At 32.1% G+C, this 23813-nt stretch overlaps 2 protein-coding genes across 2 annotated transcripts; both read right to left on the reverse strand.

The window, feature by feature from the left end:
- Positions 1–12136: 12136 nt before the first annotated feature.
- LOC132294338 (uncharacterized) lies at positions 12137–13642 on the reverse strand. The gene is made up of 2 exons (XM_059792165.1): positions 13329–13642; positions 12137–13091 (listed from the first exon to the last, which is right to left on the reverse strand). The coding sequence occupies exon 2, from the start codon at positions 12969–12971 to the stop codon at positions 12243–12245; it is 729 nt and encodes a 242-aa protein (XP_059648148.1). The 5' UTR covers positions 12972–13091; positions 13329–13642; the 3' UTR covers positions 12137–12242.
- Positions 13643–22393: 8751 nt separating this feature from the next.
- On the reverse strand, positions 22394–23456 carry LOC132294358 (uncharacterized). Its single transcript, XM_059792184.1, has 2 exons — positions 22900–23456; positions 22394–22783 (listed from the first exon to the last, which is right to left on the reverse strand). The coding sequence occupies exons 1-2, from the start codon at positions 23178–23180 to the stop codon at positions 22540–22542; spliced, it is 525 nt and encodes a 174-aa protein (XP_059648167.1). The 5' UTR covers positions 23181–23456; the 3' UTR covers positions 22394–22539.
- Between the last annotated feature and the right edge of the window lie 357 nt (positions 23457–23813).

The following is a 23813-nucleotide window of genomic DNA, read 5'->3' on the forward strand; positions in this document are numbered from 1 at the left end:
TCATCTTATTATGGACTTGATCACCCATTTAATCATTCTTATGACTATTGCCCTCCACCACCATTTTATGATGAACCAAATCCACCAACTTCTAGGTATTCACCCGGATTTGAAGAAAAAGTGTTAGCTTTACTTGATGTGCATATTTCACAAATTTCACTTATTAATTCTCATTCTCAAACTTTAGCCAAGCTTGAAGCTCAAGTTAAGCAAATTGCAAGTACTCTTTCTCGTCAAGAGGAGGAGGAAGAGGCAAATGAAAAAATGGCAAGAACTTAAATGTATATAGATGAGGATGATGAGAGTAAAGAGGATGAAACAAGTGAGATAATGCCTAGCACTCTATCTTGTATAGAGGAGGAAGTGGCAAGTGAGTTAGTAGCTAATCCAATAGAGTATAATATGATTAATGAGGACTTTCCTTGTTTTGATTATGATTTTATCTCGGATATTGCTACTCTAGAGAGTAAGGAGATGTTGACCACACTTGAGGTAGGAGAGAAGAAGGAGGAACTTGTTGAAGAGGGCCTTCCTTCTATTATCTCCAATGACCCTCTTGAGGAAAGCCTTTTAGAAATGTATGAAAATTGTGGTTTTGACCTTGAAAGCTCAAAAAATGAAATAAACTCTCTAATGGACTCCTTAGCTTACTTGGAAGGTGAGGAGATGGTTAATTTTGAGGAAGAGAAGAAGGATGAAGAGAAGATGTTTCTTGATATTCCAAATGAGTCTTTAAAAGACTTTGCCTTGCCAAGTGCGAGGCCGCTCATCATTGATTTTTTTTTCAAGACCGTGGATGAAAGGAACTATATCATCTCTTTCATTTCTTTTCAAGTCATTCTTTTGGAGGATGATTTTATTGTTGTAAGTGAGACATTAAATGAGAAAAGTGAAAAGAGGGTCAATAAGGATATTTCATATCCAGTTTTTGTTTCATTTGATTAGTGAGTTAACCCAACGTCTTGCTAGAGACGTTAAACACTAGTATTCATAGAGTTTCACAACTCTATTCCTCCCTCATTTTTCTCTTTCATTTTGTTTCTTGCAAAGTCTAGATATTTATTTTGGGTTCATATACATTGTTAGGAACTGTAATAAGGATTGCATGAACTTTTATGTCATAATGGATCATTTTGCATAAGTTCGATCGATCTCAAATGAGAGGTCGATCGATCGAACTTCGTTCCTACAGCAAACCTGCATCCAAATCACTCTCTGTCTCATCGATCCAAGAAAAATTTGGAATCTCAGTTCTTTGTTAGATCGATCAGAAGACCTTCGATCGATCCAAACATCAAGTTCGATCGATCTATAGTTTCAACACTTAGAAAATTTTTGAGTCTACATAAACCTGCATATTTTCAACTCTCTGTCGGATCAATCGAAAACATTCCTTAATCGATCTAAAGTTCTTCGATCGATCCAACTTCATTATTGGATCGATCTTCAATTCCAACACTTAGAAAAATTTCTGAACCAAAAAAAAAAACCTGCATATTCTTTTACTTTGTTTTGACTTTTTAATTTTAAATTCCAAAAAGATTTTATTCCAAAAAGATTTTATTTTCTATTATTTTCTTTTCAAAATCCAAAAGAAAAGATTTTCTTTTATTTTGTTTAATTTTTCAAAAAAAAAAAGGAGTTTTAAAATTTGTTAAAAATACAAAAATATTTTTGTTTCTTTTATTTTATTTTCAAAAAATCCAAAAAGATTTTTATTCTATTCTATTTTATTTCCTTTTCATTTTTACTTTTATTTTCAAATTTTATTTTTATTTCAAAAAAAAAAATCCCAAAAATATTTTTATTTTATTTTATTTCCTTTTATCTTATTTCAAAAAATCCAAAAATATTTTGTTTAACTTTAATTTTTAATTTTTCTTAATTTTTAATTTTTAATTTCGAAAAATAAAAAAAGAAAAAAAAAGTATAAAAAAAAAAATAATAATAATAATAATAAAATTTATTTATTTCTTTGCATTCTTTTTTTTTCTTGCATTTTTATTTACTTGCCTTTTTATTTTTGTTTGTGTACATATTCGTTTTGTCTATTTGATTAAAAAAATAATAATAAATAAATAAATAAAATAAAAATAAAATAAAAAAAGAATAAGAAAATTTTGTATATACTTGCATTGTACATATTCTTTTTCATTTATTACATTATATATATTCTTTCATTACATTTTACCTCATTTATTTTTCTTTTGTATTTTGTTCATGCATTTTATTCTTTGTTTTTCATGTATTTTGTATATACTTGCTTTCATTAAAAAACAATATATATATATATATATATATATATATATATATATATAATTTCATCATTGTGCCCTTATGTGTAGTCATGCATACCTTATGATTTATATTGGGCTTGATCTCATATTTCTCTTTCATCTTGTGTTATATTGTCTTAGAATGCATGATTTGATTATTCTTATCCCATTTGATATTTGATGTGAGTTGCTAGTGTGGTTATTCAAGTAGGTTGTTGATTCCAAGTTTGGGGGAGATGTCTTTCGAATTGGATCATGACCGGACTTCATGTCTACACCACCACGGTATACTCTTTTCATGTTTTTCATTGTTCTCATTGCACATTGAGGACAATGCGCGGTTTAAGTTTGGGAGTAAGGTGACTTTGTTGCATTCTACTTAAAGTTTTAAGCTTTAAATGCATGATTGAGATTAGAGATCCAGATTAGCGATGATTTTGATCTTTTGAGAACTATATTGCTTAAAATTTAAAAATTGCTTGACTTGAGAATCCAATACTCCTTGTATGCCTTGTGGATGCCAATTAGGAGTAATTTTTCGAAAGATTGATATCTTGCTTGCACTTGTGGTCCACATCATCCTGATTTTGTGATTGTTTTGAGATTCACTTTAGATTTCTACACTAGCACCGGGGCACACTAGCATTCATTTGTGGGGTACATGCTTTATTGATTATTGAATTGGTTATATCCCAATTGAGCTAGTACTGCATTGAAAACTTTCATTCTTGATAAAGGTGGATAACAAACCCTTTTCACTAAGTAGTCGGGATTCTAGCCTCATCAAATACTGAACTTCTCGCGCCGAAAGGTGGAGGGCCCAAACTCTAGGTTAATAATTGAACATTCAAAAAAAAAAAAAAAAAAAGAAGAAAAAAGAAAAAGTTGCAAAAGCAATAAAAAAAAGTGAGGACTTCTCCCAAAAGGTGAGAAGTGGGAAATAATTAGATGGAGGTTGTCTTGATTTGTTGCCTAGTTGATTTGAGCTTGTAAGTCCGTAGGGGTATTTGAATGCCTAATGCCCTAAAACCGTCTGGTTTGAGAGTCATTGACCTAACGCTCGACCTCATGAATCGCTAGAAAGCTTAATAAATCAATTCATTGCACTATGCTTCCATCTTTGATCCTAAAAAAAAAAAAAAAATAAGTAAAAAATAAAAAAAAAATTGAGTGGAAAGAATAAGCGCACCTAGAATAATAAAGCTTTAATAAAAGGTCCACTTTTTGTCTTGATGATCGGTACTAGATTTGTGTATTAGTTTGAGGGTAAGGATGTGATTAATTCTCTAGTTGGCTAAGATAGCAACATATTTGATGTCGGTCCACTCAAAAAGGATTCTATAGTTGTTTTGATTTGCATGATCATTTTCTTAATGTGTGGAGGACCATATTTGCTTGCTTGATGTTGAAATTTTGGGAGATTGCTAGGAAAGGGTTGAAAAATTGCATACTTGAGGTAGTTTTCTCCCAATACTTATTTGCAATATTGGTACCACTTTGAAAGAATGAGCTTAATGTTTATGGGTATCATTTCTGGAAACCCTCACGAGACTTCACTTGTCCACTAAGGGTAACTTAGGGGTTTAAAAGGCTTGTTGCATGTGCTAAATGCAATCGTGTTCCCTACGAAAGTGGTGTTATCATTTATTTGTTTTCTAGTTATAGTTGTTTAGTTGTTCATTTCATTTCTTTACTTCATAGTTCACTACTAGGGACTAGCAATATTTAAGTTTTGGGGTGTGATGAACGCTGAAAAGTACACTTTTAAACCTCTTAAACTTGAGTATTCTAGGATCTTTATCTATCTTATTTTCCCGTTTTAGTCTAATTTCATGTTATTGCTATTTTTAGGTGCTTATCCCAAAAATAAGTAATTCTGCCAAATAAGAGAGGAGCAAATTTGAGCAAAGGGTAGAATTTCAATATCTTCAATCGATCTCAGATAAAGGTTCGATTGATCCAACATGATCGATCTCAGCACTTCAAGATGGATCTAAGCCATGATGACATTTTCAAAGATCTCAAAAGTTTGATCGATCCAACATCATTCTTCGATCGATCGAACTACCTTGTCCTTATCCAAATGATTGATCTTATCCAATTGTACCATCCTACCAACCACTTTTGTCCTTTTCCCAAAATATCTCAGATTTGTTCTTATCCAAAAAAGCGCCGCCATCTTTGATCGATCCAGGCTAAATTCGATAGATCTCAGCCATGTTCGATCGATCCAAGGTCAAGGTTCGATCGATCGAACTTCCTTTAGTGCGAAAAAGTTAAGTTGCCAGCTCCTAAAAAGTTGTCATCTATCCAATCATTGCGAGAATATTAGTGTGCGTGCCAGATCATTTTGGGGCTATATTTCTGACTTAATGGCTAAGAAAAGGATTTTCTATATAAAGGGAAGTGACCTATTTTGTAAAGAGCTTTTTATCATTTTATTTTCACATTGTAATTTTACTTTTTCTCTCTAGAAAAGTTAGAGATTAGGTTAGAAGAATAGAGGGAAGTGGAGGCTCATCTCAAGAACACATCTCTAGATCCACTCTCTCTCCATCTCTAGAGTTTCAAAGAAGAAGAAGAGGAAGAAGAAGATGGAGCCATGTTTGGAGCTTGATTTCATGACCACATCCACCTCCTCCATGATTGGCAAGATCTATACTTAGGGCTTGGATGAGCCCTAAGTCTTGTGTAATCTAAACCCTTGTATTTCTATTTTTGGGGATTTATATATATTGTTGTGATTAATGTTCTAGCCTTGTGAATTTCATGAATCTTGGTATATTTTTATGATTTCTATGGTTTAATTCTTCCTATTAATTCTCTAGTTTATTTACATGTCTATGTGTGATTAAATTAGGAATTATGTCTCACATGATTTATATGGATTAATTCTTCCTATTGATTCTCTATTTGATTACATGTTGTCTTATGTGTGATTATTTGGGAATTAATATCTAGACTAGTTTTTCTATATTAATTGCATGTCTATGTGTAGTTGATTTAGAATCTAGTGATGGCTAGACATGAGTTTTTCATTGAATGGGTTTGTCAATTAATTTGATGGTTTATACTTGTGCTTGATGGGTTGTTCTACAATTTAATTTATGCTTGTAGGTAGGTAGACAATCTATGCTTGTTTAGATACTCCATGGCTTATTATTGCAAATTCCATGATTCTCTAGATTGATGTGTGCTACAATTGTTACTAGTTTGATGGGTCATGCTTTAACTAGATGGGTTGTGCTATACTTAGTTTAGGTAAGACAATTCATTCTTTAATTAGATGGTCCATGCTTAATATTGCAATTGGTAGTCGCATTTTGTTCACAACAATGTATTCCCCATTAATGGAAAGCAAGTGGTTAATTACTTGAGCTTAGTGGTGATTCCAACACCCTAAGTCCTTTTTTCTCATCCCTTAAATCCCTATCTCTAACTAGTTTACTTTAATTACATTTTAATTAATTGTTTTCTAGATTAAACAACCAACCCTCCTTTGCAATCTTGTGATCTACTAGAGTCAAAGTTAAATTCCAACATGTATAATCCATTGGGACGATCCCTACTCACTCTTGCTACGTTAGTAGTAGTATTGGTAGTGATTTTTATAAATTTAAATTTGACCTAAAGGGCTTTTCTTGAACCGCACATTCACTACATCAATTTGGCGTATAGGAACGGCCTTCGACCAGATGAGGCCAAAGCTTATAAAACGGTTGATCAAGAAACAGTGATTAACTTCATGGAACAACATATTATCCACAGATTTGGAATTCCAGAAATACTTGTTTCAGATAATGCAACAGTGTTTAGGGCAGCTGATGTGTTACAATTCAGCCACAATATGAACATCCATATGTCCGCCTCTACGCCATACTATGCCCAAGCAAATGGACAGGTTGAGTCTTCAAATAAAATTTTAATAGAGATCATTGAAAAAATGATCAAATACAAGCCAAAAAGATGGCATGAGACTTTATCTGAGGCTCTATGGGCCAATAGAAATTCAAAAAAAACTGGCACAAGAATCACACCATACATGTTAACTTATAGTTATGATGTCGTTCTGCCTATGAAAATGAAGGTTAAATCGACCAAAGTTGCATTCCAAAATAATTTAACTCCGCCTGATTATACTCAAGTATTGTTAACAGAATTGGAAGACTTGGATGAAGTCAGGCTGGATGCTTTGGATTATATTATAACTCACAAGAAAAAGGTGATGAGAATCTACAATAAAAGGGTAAAACCTAAGTCTTTTGCTAAAGAAGATTTAGTGTGAAAAGTTATTCTGCCAGTGGGTAAGGTTGATAGAAAATATGGGAAGTGGTCTCATAAATGGGAAGAGTCATACTCAGTTCATCAAGTCCTAAGTGGAGGAGCATACAGGCTGAAGTATCTTACTAGCCGATTGCATGATTACCCCATTAATGGCAAGTTCCTTAAGAGATATGGCCAACAATCTTTGAAAGGGAAAATTAGAGTCAGCCCGTACCTTTGGCTGACCATGTGTACCTTTACGATTAATAAAATTCGGTCGTTTATAGGCCAATTTAGTTGTTTTAATAAAAGGAAACTCTTGCTAAGTATTGATTTTGTCAAAGCGGTAAACAAAGACCAATTTAGAGGTGGTCCGAAAGAAATAAAGTTTAGAAACTCGTTGGCTGCTAGTTTCTTTCATGTTATAAAAATTCCAAAAATCTTATCGGCCTGAGTGGCTAATAAGACATTTGAAATTTGGGGGGCATTTGTTGGTACCAAAACTTGGCAGCCACCTCAGCGATGACGTGGACCCATAAAGAGCTGACAAGTATTTTCAACATGGTGTCAAAGGAATCGGCCAGTTAGGAAATATGTGGAGCAAATATTGGAGAAAGATAATCAGCCACCTCATTAACAAGGCAGTTGCTAAAATATAGCAACAAACATTTGCCTTTATTCAAGTTGGGTTATCAGCAAAAAAGGAAAAACTAAAGTTTTAAGGAAATTAGACAACTGAATTCCTATTTTATAGGAAGTCTAGTTGGATGGAACAAGGAAAAATACAAAAGGCAGCCGCGTCATGAATATAAAAGCAATAAATGGCTATTAGCCCATTTAAGGAAGATACGGCTGCCATGTTTATAAGGAAAGAAGTTGCTAAAAATTAGCAAAAATTAGCAACTTTCCAGCAACTTGTATTTGACTAAATCAAGGAGAGTCTTCAGCAAGGATTTTCAATTGAAGTCTATTGAAGCAAGGCGAAACAAGACGCAAAAGAATATTAGATTTTGACCTAGTTTGAATAACAAAGTGAAGAAAATCAAGGGAAGAAGAGATTTTCTAGCAAGAAGTTAGAAAAATAAGTTGATTAAAACTTCTATAAATAGAAGTGTTGTAATTCCATTCCAATTGGTCCAGCACCAACTACAAAACATCAATCAAAATTCATTCAATTGACTCTACGTCATCTTTATCTTTATTTCTTTTGTCCAAATGGCAAATTTCATTCAAAGAAACTAAGTTCCAGTAACTTACTCTTCTCTTGCAATGCTTTAATTATGTTATTTACATTATCAGTCATTTCTTTCATGCAAATGGATTCAATGGCCAATCTTTGATCAGATTTACGTCATGTTAATTCGGCCAGTTTTGCTTTCATTCCTTTACTTTTCATGCAATTTCCATTCTGCCAGTTTTAATTATGTTATTTCAATTCAAAATGTTTTCAATTCAATGACAATTGATTAAATTTTTGTCATTGCATTTTGTTGGCAATTGATTAAATTATTGCCACTGCATTTTGTTTTACTGCATTTCTCTCAGTCAATTTCCATTCTGCCAGTTTTTTTTTTTAATTATGCACATTTCAATTAAAAATATTTTCAATTCAATGGCAATTGATTAAATTCTTGCCATTGCATTTTAATTCAGCCATTTACTTTTTAGTCAATTTTCATTCAGCCATCTTTTTTTAAACTCAATTTAAATTCAGCCCTGTTCATTCCAATTTCTTCAATCATTGCATTTTTTTTTCTTTTAAACACCTTAGATAAAAAGTCCTTGCTGCAAACAAGGCAAAAAAGAACCTTACTGGGGTTCTTACTAGTCTCTCTCCCACACAATCGCCTGAGAGTCAGCCATCGAAAAAAGGGATAGGCTGGTATTTATTTCATAATTTTGGGTATTTTATACAAATATACAAATACTCTGGCACGCTCGTAAGAGTCCATCGATCGGTGTAAAACCAAAAAACCGCGCGAATAAATGGACACAAATGTTATCTTTTTAGTACCATGGCCTAAATTCTTGGCATCATTTTCTTGATTGAGAAAGATCGTTGATAGAACGAATAAATCATTTCATTTTATTTTATTTATAAAAACAGGGTTCATGAAAAATATCAGATTTTGTGATCGAACTCTGGCTTGTGGAGGGAATGAGGATCAATTTCTTAAACTGTTCTGTATGGGAAAATATATATATATGTGCTTTCATCCACGCAAATTCAGCCCTTTCATTGAACTAACCCTTCCATTTTTCCTCTGGACTTGAAATCCCATCTGAGTTACAATATTCTCAATCCTCTCAAGCAATTCTTTTGGGGAACGGTTGGATGTAAATCTCATCTGCCTCTCCGAAATATCCTAAAATAACACAAACAAATGTGCAAACTTCACAATCAAATTGCTTATAGAATTTGTAAACTTCACTATTGAACAACAAAAATTACGCAGAAAGATATAATATTATAAATATAGTTATTTTTTTACTTTGGTTTTTACCTCTTTCTCAAAGAAACCAGACAAATCTAGGAATGAAGACATTCCAATCAGCTGAAAGGCATTGATGAGTGTAGGTGATTTTGAAATTTTTTCTTGCTTCTGATGTCTACAACAGTGAAATAAATTGCATCAGCTTTGGCACAAAATCATTAAATGAATAAAACCAGCAAGGGACAAAAACAACCAAGCTATCCAAGTTCATACCATCTCATGTATCGACAAAACTTCAACATCTACGCATATATCTTCTTTGTCATCATCTGGGCTGGCAGGAATATAGTCTTGCTTGAACCATTCGTCTACTTTGATCTCTGCCATTGTTATCCTTGTAATAGGGTTGGGATCAAGAATTCTCCTTATTAAGTTTTGTGCTCCTGGGATTAGCCATTTTGGTATCTAAACATCCCCCTTGAAAATCTGAAATGCCTCAGAGGGTTGGAGACTGAAAGTTCATGAAATTTCAAGTCATAAAAATGCGTTGTATATATAAGTAGAAAACACACACACACACATAGAAAGAGCTTTGTATGCCAATTTGTTTCTTTACTGAATAAATTAAGAATGAACACTTGTAATTAATATTCGTACAAGTGGACTATTATTGGTTTTCCCATGTTTAAACTCTAGTGCATCATATTTTGTAAAGAATTATATTTAATACTATAATTTTATTTAACTCTTTTTTTTTTCTTCCTTCTTCTTTTATTTATTTATTTATTTTTTAATAGTAATGACATAATCACTTAAGATTTAAAATATATGTATGTATATAGCATATAAACTAGTGCAAAATTCAATGGTGTGAAATATGAGACACAATAACAATTTTTTTCTAAAAAAATTGTTCTAAATTCATAAAATTATTTTTAGACAACCAAATAGTTTTTTGAATTTTTGTTTTTCAAAAACTGTTTTGTAATTTTACCTGTTCACGTTCTCTATTCTTGAAAACAATTTTAAGAGAAGAAAACCAAGCAGGCTTAATATTTCTATGCCAATTTGTTTCTTTACTAATAAATTAAGACTGAACATTGTAGGACATAATAGTAAATCAAGAACAAAAAATTAACATATTATCTATGTTATAAAAAATTTATCTATGAATTGATAAAAACAAAACAATTTATCTATGTTATAAAAAATTTCATTACATTGACAGTGCCATTACAATGGATGAAAAAAACAATTCTAATTCAAATCATTCAGCTGTTGGCATCTTGAAGCAACAAATCGGACAAAAGTTACCAATCTCCAGCCAATGAACAATGCAATCTTCATGGTAGACATGATCACAAGGCATGCGAGTGACTTCAGAACCAGCTCGAAACTTGACGAAACAAATTATACATTGATCCATGTAACCTCTTATCTAAGGTACGGTCTTCTCGCCATCCCCATCCCCCGGATGGTGCTAGAACAAGTGTTTATGTCACCAGAGAGAATACTACTAAATATATCATCAGTTGTGTCCAGGAGGGTGATTACATCCGTTCATGAAATTTCAAGTCATAAAAATGCGTCATAAAAATGCGTTGTATATATTAGTAGAAAACACATCATAAAAATGCGTTGTATATATAAGTAGAAAACACACACACACATATAGAGCTTTGTATGCCAATTTGTTTCTTTACTGAATAAATTAAGAATGAACACTTGTAAATTAATATTTGTACAAGTGGACTATTGGTTTTCCCATGTTTAAACTCTAGTGCATCATATTTTGGTAAAGAATTATATTTAATACTATAATTTTATTTAACTCTTTTATTTTTTCTTCCTTTGGTGTGAAATATGAGACGCAATAACAATTTTTTTCACTTAAGATTTAAAATATAATGTCTGTATATAGCATATAAACTAGGTGCAAAATTCAATGGTGTGAAATATGAGACACAATCAAATAGTTTTTTAAATTTTAAGAAAATCAAGCAAGACTTAATATTTCTGTGCCAATTTGTTTCTTTACTGAATAAATAGTAAATCAAAGAACAAAAAATTAACAACATATTACATGAATTGAAGCTGTACACAGAATAGTAAATCAAAGAACAAAAAATTAACAAAATATTACATGAATTGATAAAAACAAAACGATTTATATATGTTATAAAAATGTCATTACATTTACAGTGCCATTACAATGGATGCAAAAAAAAAAAAAAAAAAAACAATTCTAATTCAAATCATTCAGCTGTTGGCATCTTGACGCGACAAATCGAACAAAAGTTACTGATCTCCAGCCAATGAACAATGCAATCTTCATGGTAGACATGATCACAGGGCATACGAGTGACTTCAGAACCAACTCGGAACTTGACGAAACAAATTAGCATCACGCTGTGTATATTTTTGGTTGAACGAGGATGAGGAGGACAGAAGCCACGCAGTTAGCATCACGTTGTGTATATTTTTGAAGAGGAATTGCCAATTTGGCTTCCGCAGCCTTCATACTCCTCCTCTGGTTTTTTCAAAAATATGATTTTTTGCTGAAAGGATAGTATTGTAATTTCAAAAATATGATTTTTTAAATAAAAGAGAATATAATAAGGGTAATTTAGTCATTTCACATACCTTTAACGTTCAATTGACAGAGTTGGGGTAAAATGATAACTTTATTTTATTATTGGGAGTTTTTCAAATTGGTTGAAATTTTATGATCAATTTTTTATAGTACTGGGGGTTTACAGCTTAATACTATAATTTTATTTAACTCTTTTTTTTTTCTTCTTTTTTTATATAGCATATAAACTAGGTGCAAATTTCAAAGGTGTGAAATATGAGACACAATAACAATTTTTTTCACTTACGATTTAAAAAATATGTCTTTATATAGCATATAAACTAGGTGCAAAATTCAATGGTGTGAAATATGAGACACAATCAACTAGGTTTTTTTAAAATTTTAACTGTTTTGTAATTTTACCTGTTCACGTTCTCTATTCTTGAAAACAATTTTAAGAAAGAAAACCAAGCAAGACTTAATATTTCTGTGCCAATTTGTTTCTTTACTGAATAAATTAAGAATGAACCATGGCCTGTACGAAAGAATACTAAATCAAAGAACAAAAAATTAACAACATATTACATGAATTGATAAAAACAAAACGATTTATATATGTCATAAAAAATGTCATTACATTTACAGTGCCATTACAATGGATGCAAAAAAAACAAAACACACCAATTCTAATTCAAATCATTCAGCTGTTGGCATCTTGAAGCGACAAATCGGACAAAAGTTACTGATCTCCAGCCAATGAATAATGCAATCTTCATGGTAGACATGATCACAGGGCATGCGAGTGACTTCAGAACCAACTCGAAACTTGACGAAACAAATTATACATTTATCAATGTAACCTCCTATCCATGGTACGGTCTTCAACCCATCATGGTCTTCGTCCACGTCCTCGTCCACCTCCCCATCCCACGGCCACGGCCACGGAAAATACGTAACCATCATGTCTATGAAAAAAAAAGGTGTGCTAGTGGTGCTAGAACAAGTGACTTGTTCTATGTCACCAGAGAGAATCCTACTAAATAAATCGTCAGTTGTGTCCGAGAGCTGGTCACGATTGCGGGTGATTACCTCCGTACTGGTGTGGGATCTAGAGAAGGGTTCGCTAGTAGTTATGGCTCGACAATCAGAGAGAATGCTATGAAATATATGGTCACGATCGAGGGTAATTCCGACAGTAGAGAGGAATTGAGAGAAGCATGAGTATGCTTCGTCATCAGACAACAACACAGTGGTCGAAATTGGGTGTTTTGTTTTACTCAATTCAACACTTTTTTCTGAGACTAAGGCATGGTTGAAATCTTTTCTGTCAACGTGTGCCATTAGGCCAAACGAATTAGCCGGTGGAGAATCAAGATTAAGATCAACTCTGCTGAACCACCAATATGTGTGTAGCCGATACATCATATCCAGTAAAAAATAGAGATGGATGGAGATGATGTAAGTAACCTTTGCACCTCCAATATCCTTCTCCTTCCCACGATGAGATCCGAATGAATGGAAAGGAAAATACTTCCACCCCAATTTCTGTGGATGGGAATAACAAAATAGCCCAATTTATGAGACTCCTTGTCAGAATGGGAAAAGAAAATTCCAAAATAAAGAAAATAAATACACCATATATAATAAAAATTGATGAGCTCGATCCACAATTTACGCTACCCAAAAATTGGAAATAAACGCCGAGGAGAAGAACGAATTAGGGAAGACAGATTTTGATAGCAATAATATATGACATAAAAAATCTAGAGAGAGAGTAGCAACCTGTGTCTCGTTGCTTGTCGAAATACGACAGAGATGGAAGGAATTAGTGGAAGAGCTTCAGATCGAAGGAGTTGGCCAAGGGGAGGATCTACGGCGGCTGAGGACAATAGCCTCCTTGTGTTTACCCTTCCGAATGAAAAAGTGTATATTTTTAGGGTTAGATACTATATATATCTACCTGCGTCTCGCTTGTCGAAATACGACAGAGATGGAAGGAATTAGTGGAAGAGATCCAAGGAGTTGGCCAAGCGGAGGATCTAGGGCGGCTGAGAACAATAGCCTCCTTGTGTTTACCCTTCCGAATGAAAACGTGTATATTTTTAGGGTTAGATACTCGAGAGAGAGAGAGAGAAAGAGAGAGAGAGATAGGTAAATTGCAAAAAAAACCTTCAACTATGTTTAAATTTGTAAATAATCCTCTAAACTATGTTTTGTGCATAAAACCCCCTAAACTATCACATTTAGTTGTAAAATGTCCTCTTGTCTTTCCTATTTTTCATTAAATAACAATAATATCCTTTCGTATTAAATTATACGATATATTTTCCTTGTTAAAATAAAATATGAAAAAAAATTCATACTAATTTGATGAAATATTCTCCATTAAATATATTCATATACTATTATTAAACGTGCAAAGTGTTTCAGTATTTCAGTATCTATTTATTAATATAAAAAATTATTTATTAATTGATATAAAACTCTACAAATTAACTAATAAAATTCAAATCGCCTATTTATTTATTTGTTTCTAAAAAAAATTAATAAATTCATATTACAAATTACCTAATAAATATGTACTATTATTAAAAGAGTTTTTATAAATTTAAATTACAAATTCCCTAATAAATCTATACTATTATTAAAAGAGTTTCTATAAAACTGTGACACAAAATCTATATCTATATCTATATCTATACTATTATTATAAAAAAAAATTACATTCATTCAGACCGACCCAGTTATGATTATATCCTTATCAAGAGAGGACACATGTCATCAACCTATAAATACAGGAATTGGGGAAGGATGAAGGGTACAGAAATTGAGAATTTTATAAATACTAAGGGGCATAAATTTAGAAACTCATAGAACATCCAAAGAATAAGTACATTTAAAATCAATGAAAGTCCTGAACATCATCTCAAAGTAAGTTGAGAGAAGCTCTCATAGAACAAGAAGTGGAGAGATTTGGATAGCATCTCAAAGTAAGTTGAGAGATCAATCCATGTGTGTAATACTGACTTTAAATTGTTATCTCTTGTTCGTGTGGCTTAATTACATAATTGTGGAAGGTCTAAACAGAAGTCTCCACACCATTGCATAGTTTGCATACGCAACATCAAGTAGATTTTGATTTACAGAGTTTTCGGAGAACATATCACTCATTTATTTTTTATTTATTTCTTAAATCTATTATAAATAATAGATGTGGATTACTCCTAAATATTTTTAAATTAACAAAAATTGCAATAAAAAAGAAAGAAGACTTTGCAGGCAACAAGAAAAATTAACAAAGGATAAAGGATTGTACTCAATTTTTATAAATTAATAAAGTAATTATTATTTGCTTCATATGCAAAGAATATCAATTTTTATAAATTAATAAATTAATTATGATTCGCTTCGTAAAAAAAAGTGTTAATGCATAATAAAATATTTAATAAATCAATTGGTGCACAAAATATTGAACTAAATCAATTGGTGCATAAATAATTAATTCACCACATTAGATATTACATCACGCCTCTTAATAATATATATTAAATTAAATATAATATATTACATTAAATATTAAAAGGAGTGCTATTGATAATTCAATTTCAAATATGTTAACTTTGACACAAATCAATTACCAATGAAAATTAAATAGGTAAAATAAAATAAGTTCTTTAAAACACTAACACTACCTTTTATTGTGAGTTTTTTTTAATAAAAGGAAATCTAATTAGAAATGATATATTTAAAGAAAATAAAATAATAATTTTCTCTATCACATTAGATAAGGACATATTTAAAGAGTTTCTATAAAACTCTAACACAAATTACATATTTATCTATTTATTATTTTGAGTTAAAATAAAAGAAAATCTTAGCCAAGAATTATTAATATAAAAAAAATTATTAATTGATATATAAAATAATATAATTTTTCTAAAATTCTATCACAAATTGCCTTTTATTATAATTTTTTTTATAAAAAAAAATCTAATTAGACAAAGATATATTTAAAGAAAATAAAATAATTTCTATAAAACTCTACCACAAATTACCTTTTATTTTTCAATAAAACTCTATCACATTAGATATATTTAAAGAGTTTCTATAAAACTCTAACGCAAATTAACTATTTTTTTCAACAAAAGGAAATCTAATTAGACAATGATATATTTAAAGAAAATAAAATAATTTCTATAACACTATACCACAAATTATCTACTTTTTTTCAATAAAACTCTAGACAAAGATATATTTAAGGAGTCTCTGTAAAACTCTAGCACAAATTACTTATTTATCTATTTATTATGAGTTTTATTAATAAAAGGAAATATAATTATACGAGTATTATTAATTTTAAAAAAAATTTATTAATTGATATTAAAAAGAGGTTTTAAAAGAGTTTCTAAAACTCTTACACAATTTACCTATTTATCTATTTATTATTAGCTTTTTTAATAAAAGTAAATCTAATTAGACAAGAATTATTAATATAAAAAAAATATTTATTAATTGATTTAAAAAGAGTTTTTAAAAGAGTTTCTATATAAAACTTTAACACAAATTACCTATTTATTTATTTACTATGAGTTTTTAATAAAATAAAATCTAATTAGATAAGAATTATTAATATAAAAATTATTTATTTATTAATATAAAAAATAAAATAATTTTTCTAAAACTCTACCACAAACTATCTTTTATTTTGAGTTTTTTTAATAAAAGGTAATTTAATTAGACAAGAATTATTGATACAAAAAATATTTATTAATTGATATAAAAAATAAAATAATTTTTTCTAAAACTCTAACACAAATTACATTTTTTTAATAAAAGAAAATCTAATTAGACAAGAATATATATATTTAAAGAAAATAAATAATTTCTATAAAATTTTATCACAAGTACCTATTTTATTTTCAATAAAACTCTATCACACTATGATGAGCGCTGAAAAGTGCGATTTAAACCCTTTAAACTTAGGTATTCTAGGACCTTCATCTATCTTATTTTCCCGCCTTAGACTAATTTCGTATTATTTTCATTTTCAGGAATTTATCCCCAAAATAAGTCAATTCAGCCAAATAAGAGCATAAATGAAGCAATCTTGAACTGAATGGAAGAAATGAGCAAAGTGGGTGCAAAATGAAGCAAAGTGTGAAAAAGTATCATCTTCGATCGATCTCATCAATGTTCGATCAGAGCAAGATCGATCTAGGCCTCATCGAGATGGATCCAAGCCTTTGTCCTTATCCAAAAGATCTCACCATCTTCGATCGATCCAACCCTTCTCAGATTGATCGAAACTATTCGATCTTATCCACACCTACCACTCCACCTACCACTCCACCTACCACTTTTGTCTTTTTTCCAAAATATCCCAAAAATATCTCAGATTTGTCTTTATCCAAAAAGGCGCCGCCAAGGATGGATCGATCTAGCCAAAGTTTGATAGATCTCACCTAAGTTTGATCAATCTCATCAATGTTTGATCGATCGAACCCTCTTAAGTGCGAATTAAATCAAATTTCAGCTCATTAAAAGTTGGCAAATGGTGCAACCATTGGAGCAGCCCTTGTGCACGAGTCCAGACCATTGGGTGTAACACTTGAGCTACCTATATAAGGATTTGAGCCACTTTTGTAAAGAGAGACATTACATGCTTAGATACATTCTTAGGGACCAAGAAAAGAGATGAGAGGAGGTTAGAGACACCATTTTTAGGAGTTCTTCCATTCATCTAGGGTTTTCATCAAGAACAAGAGCATACCTACCATGGAGATAGCCCTTGAGGGTTGGAAGACTACATCAATGAGTGGCTAAACATCTTCTTAGGGCTAGAGTTAGACCTAAGCATTCCTTCTAAACCTTGATGCTATGTATTTTGAGGGGATTTGTGTTATAATACTTGTCTTGACACTTATATATATATAAATCTTGTTTATTCAATGATTTGTGTGGTTTAATACTTTCAACTGGCATTTCATTCTATCAATATGTCTATGTATGATAGAATAGATGTTCATGTGTTTATCTTTAGTTTTTGTATTGTTGATGCATGTCTATGTGTATTGATGCTATAGCTTTAAAGATTGTCAAGGTATAGTGCTTAATAGAATGCTCTTGTGGTTTATTTGATGGTTCATACTCATTTCTTGATGGATTGTGCCTCTCCCTTAGTTTAATTAGTTTAATTTTCATGTCATTAGCTTAGTTGTAGTGTAGTTACCTTAGTTTCTTAGATGAGAGGACAATCCATGCTTGTTATTTGATGTTTCATGCTTATGAATGCAAGTAGTATATGTTTCTAACCATGTGATGTGTTTGGATTGTGAGCTTAAAAGAAGGATTAATGGCTTAGTTTGATATATTGTGCTGTTCATTAGGTTGTTTAGACAATATATACTTAATTGGTCATCCATGCTTGTTGAAACAACCAATCACACACACACCAATATTGCAACACATGTTTCCCCTCATTAATTATACATTGAGTGTTTAGAAAGATGATGTTTAGTGGTGACTTCTAAGTCCCAAGATCTCTCTCTCTCTTGTTTTCTCTATCCTTTATTTGTTTGTTTACATTAAGCTTGTTAGTTTAAGTTTAGTTTAATCAACCAAACAAACCACATTTTGATCACTCGACCTACTAACCCTTATTTCTTTCCATAACAATACGACCCCCTAATCCCTTGGGACGATCCCTTCTCACTCATACTACATAGTATAGGTGTTAAGCGGTTTATAAATTTAAAGTATGGTGCCCACTTGACACTAGTTCCACACTCAAAGTGCTTGTGTATCATTTTGTGCACACGCTCGGGAAGCCACCATAGTTTTTTGCGTTGTTGCCGGAGATTTGAAGGCAACGCCATATTTTGGAAACAATTAGGAATTAGTACTCTTTTGATCGTGTCTTTACTTTATTTTTATTTTCATTTTGGATACTTATTGTGGTTATTCTTAATTGACTATGTACATTGAAATAAGGAAAGTGAGCAAAGGAATTCGAAGCAAGGAGCTAAGCAAAGCATAAGAAAAGGCTAAAAATCTAAAAATTTGCAAAGCTAAGCCAAAAATTGAAAAAATACTTTGAAGTTGCTTATGGACCCTTTGTGAGCTCTTTCTAACTCAATCACTATTTTAATTATCGGCCCGCGTGGAGGCATTACTTTTAAATTCTTAGATAAATCGTGAGCCCGCGTGGAGGCAATTTATTTTTCTTGCATATTGTTGAAAGCATGGGAGTATAGGATCATTGTATGTGGAGGAAGTTTGTTGATTATTGATTTGTTGCGGAGGTGAAGTGATTGCTACTTGCTTTGTTACTTGTTTTTGTTTTGTTTGTGCATATATGGTCGAAGGTCATTAAATCCAACTCTTGTCCCACTTGATTTTCATCTTGAATCCGTTATTCGTAATCCTAGGGGAAGAGGTAGTTCTAGTCATTACATTTAATCAAAATGAGGACCATGTGGAGGACCTTGGTCACATAGACCAACAAGGTATCCTCCACCCTAATGTACATCATGACAACATCCAAGTTCCATTAGGCATGCCGAGACCTTTCATTCATCTACGACAATAAGGCCAAGTTTCATTGGGAATGCCTAGGCCAATGTTTGCTCCACAACCGCCCATAATTCAAGGTAATCAAGGTGTTCGTGTAGCACCACTGGTTGTAAATCCCCCTCTTGCTTTGCATGATCACTATGTACCGAATGAATATAATGCACCCACATGTATTCAATTACCACCATTTAGAGCACATCTGATGAGCACTGAATTGTGCGCATTTTAACCCGTTAAGCTTGGATATTCTAGAACCTTTATCTATCTTACTTTGCCATTTTAGATTAATTTCGTATTATTTCCATTTTCAGGCACTTATCCCGAAAATAAGCTAACTCAGCCAAATAAGAGCTTAAATGCAGCAATTCTGGGATTAATCAAAGAAAGGAGCAAAGTGGAGAAAGAAAGAAGCAAAAAGAAGCCAAATGTGGGAAACAGCAAAGTTCGATCGATCCAACTTCAGAGTTCGATCGATCCAACATTCATCGATCTCAGCATTTCAAGATGGATCAAAACTATGATGTTCACATTCAGAAATCCAAAAGTTCGATCGATCCAACATCATTCTTCGATCGATCGAACCCCCTTATCCTTATCCAAATGATTGATCTTATCCACAGTTGTACCACCTACTAACCATTTTTGTCCTTTTCCCAAAATATCTCCAAAAATATCTCGGATTTGTCTTTTCCCAAAAAGCTCAGCCAGTTGGATCGATTCAGCCTTAGTTCGATAGATCTCAGCCAAGTTCGATCCATCCAAGTCCAAGGTTCGATCGATCGAACTTTCTCCGGTGCGAAAAAGTTAAAAAGCCAGCTCATTCATTCCGTCCTCTATCCAATCATTGGGGAATATGCCTTGCACGACCCCAGCTCATTTGGTGTGTCACTTGACCTACCTATAAAAGGAATATGATGCACTTTTTGAAAAAAAAAAGATTGGCAATTTGGTAAAGGCAACTTTAGAGGCTATTCTTAGTGTAGAAGAAAAGAAGAAGGAGGCTAGAGACACCATTAGAGGCCTTTCATCTTCCAAGGAGCAGATTTCATCCATGGAGCTTGCCCTTGAGGATTGAAGGAGCATCACCATGAGTGGCTAAACATCCTCTTGGGGCTAAAGTTAGCCCCAAGCATGTTTTCTTTACTTTAATCTTGTGTATTATTGAGGGATTAGTGTTGTAATACATTTTTTAACACTTTGATTTATATAGATCTTGTTCATTCAATGATTTATATGGTTTAATGCTTTCAATTGATCATTTCATTCTATCCATATGTTTATGTATACTAGAATAGATGTTCATGTGCTTATCTCTATTTCTTGTGTTATTGATGCATGTCTATGTGTATTAATGCTATGGATCTAGAGATTGTCAAAAAATAGTGCTTAATGGAAAGTTCTTATTATTTTCTTGATGGTTCATACTTATTCCTTGATGGACTATGCCTCTCTCTTAGTTTATTTTCATGCTAGTAGTGTAGATGTAATGTAGTTGTAGTGTAGTGTTAAATGGGAGAACAATCTATGCTTGTTGTTTGATATTCCATACTTTTCAATGCAAGTAGCACATGTCTCTAACCTTGTGGTGTATTTGGATTGTGAGCTTAATGAAAGGATTAATGACTTGTTTTGATCTATTGTGCCTTTCACATGTTATTTAGACAATATATGCTTCATTGCTTGATATATTGTGCCTTTCACATGATGTTTAGACAATACTTGCTTAATTGGTCATCCTTGCTAATTGAACCAACCAATTTCACACACACACCAATATTGCAACACACCTTACCCTCATTAGTCACTTGTTAATGGTATAGAGATGCATTGCTTGGTGGTAATCTCTAAACCCCAAGACATCTCTCTTTCTTTTACTTACTCTTTATTGCATTCATACTTAATTTAATTTAGTTGCTCTCTAGTTTAAACAACCAACCAACCATTACTTGATCACTCGACCTACTAACCCTAATCTCGATTCCACAACACAATTCGACCTAGCACAATCCACAATCCCTTGGGACGATCCCTACTCGCACTAACTATATTTTTAGTGAAGGTAGTAGTGGCTTTATAAATGTAAAACTTGGCCCTCACCTTAATGCACACTCTTAAGTTTGATGGTAGTGCGACCATGACCAGTCAGTTTTTGGCACTGTTGCCGGGGATTGATTGATTTGATTTGGCAACGTCGAATTTGTGGAATTCAATTAGGATTAGTACTCTTTTGATCGTGTCTTTATTTTATTTTTATTTTTTCTTTTGATTACTCATTATGTTTGTTTTTGATTGACTAGGTGCATTGAGTTGAAGAGAAGCCAAGCAAAGGAACAATTAAGCAAAGGAGCTAAGCAAAACAAAGGAAAAAACTAAAAATTGAAAAACTGTTAAGCTAAGCTAAATTTGGAGTTGAAGTGCTAGGACCTTTATGAGACTTTCTCTACTCAAACTCCTTAGTTAAATCTCATGTATCGACAAAACTTCATCATCTACGTATATATCTTCTTCTTCATCATCAGGGTTGGCAGGAATATAGTCTTGCTTGAACCATTCGTCTACTTTGATCTCTGCCATTGTTATCCTTGTAATAGGGTTGGAATCAAGAATTCTCCTTATTAAGTTTTGTGCTTCTGGGATTAGCCATTTTGGTATCTGAACATCCCCTTGAAAATCTGAAATGCCTCAAGAGGGTTAGAGACGGAAAGTTCATGAAATTTCAAGTCATAAAAATGCGTTGTATATATAAGTAGAAAACACACGCACATATAAAGAGCTTTGTATGCGAATTTGTTTCTTTACTAATAAATTAAGAATGAACACTTGTAATTAATATTTGTACAAGTGGACTATTATTGGTTTTCCCAGGTTTAAACTCTAGTGCATCATATTTTGTAAAGAATTATATTTAATACTATAATTTTATTTAACTCTTTTTTTTTTTTTTTTTTTTTCTTATAGTAATGACATAATCACTTCAGATTTAAAATATATGTATGTATATAGCCCAAAATTCAATGGTGTGAAATATGAGACACAATAACAAAAAAATTGTTCTAAATTCATAAAATTATTTGTAGACAACCAAATAGTTTTTTGAATTTTTGTTTTTCAAAAACTGTTTTGTAATTTTACCTGTTCAGAATTTTAAGAGAAGAAAACCATGCAAGGCTTAATATTTCTGTGCCAATTTGTTTTTTTACTGAATAAATTAAGAATGAACCGGCGCTGTACGACAGAATAGTAAATCAAGAACAAAAAATTAACATCATATCACATGATAAAAACAAACAATTTATATATGTTATAAAAAATGTCGTTACATTTACAGTGCTATTACAATGGATGAAAAAAAAAAAAAACAATTCTAATCCAAATCATTCAGCTGTCGACATCTTGAAGCGACAAATCGGACAAAAGTTACCTATCTCCAGCCAATGATCAATGCAATCTTCATGGTATACATGATCAAAGATAAACCTCTAGATACAATTGACTGTTTGTACAGTATTTGATCTTTGTAATTCGAGAAAATTAGAGTGTCCCCTAAAATCCTGAATGCACCACCTCCACATTCTTGAGCCACTGTTCGCACCTCAAACTCTTTCGGCATAATATCGATAGGTTCATCCCCTGGTTTCTCTGGTTCTTTAACAAGAACCATTCGTCTGAACTTATCCAGAAAATGTCATATAAAGATTACGTTTTTAGGGCTTTTGGGAATTATGACTAAAATGATTGGTGCTGTCGGCATATACGTGTGTGTGTATACTAATATACATACCCTGATTCGGTGGGGCGAGATTCGAGCCAAACTAGGTGGCCATGGCCGTCGACGGCTGTGCCGCCGAGACGCTTCTCGCCGCCAGAGACAACATCGGCGGTGATAGGGGACTTCCAAGAACCATATGGTGCAGTGAGCTTCTCTGCGGTTCCTTCAATTGATGCTTTGACAGTTGAAGCCATTCTCTTGCAGCTTCGTTGTTGATGAGTCTGGCTCTTGGTGAGTAGTCTGGTAATTTGGTTGAACGAGGATGAGGAGGACAGAAGCCGCGCAGTTAGCATCACGCTGTGTATATTTTTGAAGAGGAATTGCTAATTTGGCTTCGGCAGCCTTCATACTCCTCCTCTGGTTTTTTCAAAAATATGATTTTTTGCTAAAAAGATAGTATTGTAATTTCAAAAAAATGATTTTTTAAATAAAAGAGAATATAATAAGAGTAATTTAGTCATTTCACGTACCCTTGACGTCCAATTGACAGAGTTGGGGTAAAATGATAACTTTATTTTATTATTGGGGGGTTTTCAAACTGATTGAGATTTTATGATCAATTTTTAATAGTATTGGGGGTTTACAAAAATTTGTCCTTAATACTATAATTTTATTTAACTTTTTTTTTTTTTTTTTTTTTTTTTTTTTTATCTTTTATTTTTTATTAGTAACGACATAATCACTTAAAATTTAAAATATATGTATATATATAGCATATAAACTAGGTGCAAAATTAAAAGGTGTGAAATATGAGACACAATAACAATTTTTTTCACTTAAGATTTAAAAAAAATGTCTTTATATAGCATATAAACTAGGTGCAAAATTCAATGGTGTGAAATATGAGACAATCAAATAAGTTTTTAAAAATTTTAACTGTTTTGTAATTTTACCTGTTCACGTTCTCTATTCTTGAAAACAATTTT

This window comes from Cornus florida, unplaced genomic scaffold (genome assembly GCF_030987335.1).
Source record: "Cornus florida cultivar Cherokee Brave unplaced genomic scaffold, ASM3098733v1 CherokeeBrave_3.0.0_Hap2_Chr01, whole genome shotgun sequence".
Taxonomy (NCBI): Eukaryota; Viridiplantae; Streptophyta; class Magnoliopsida; order Cornales; family Cornaceae; genus Cornus; species Cornus florida.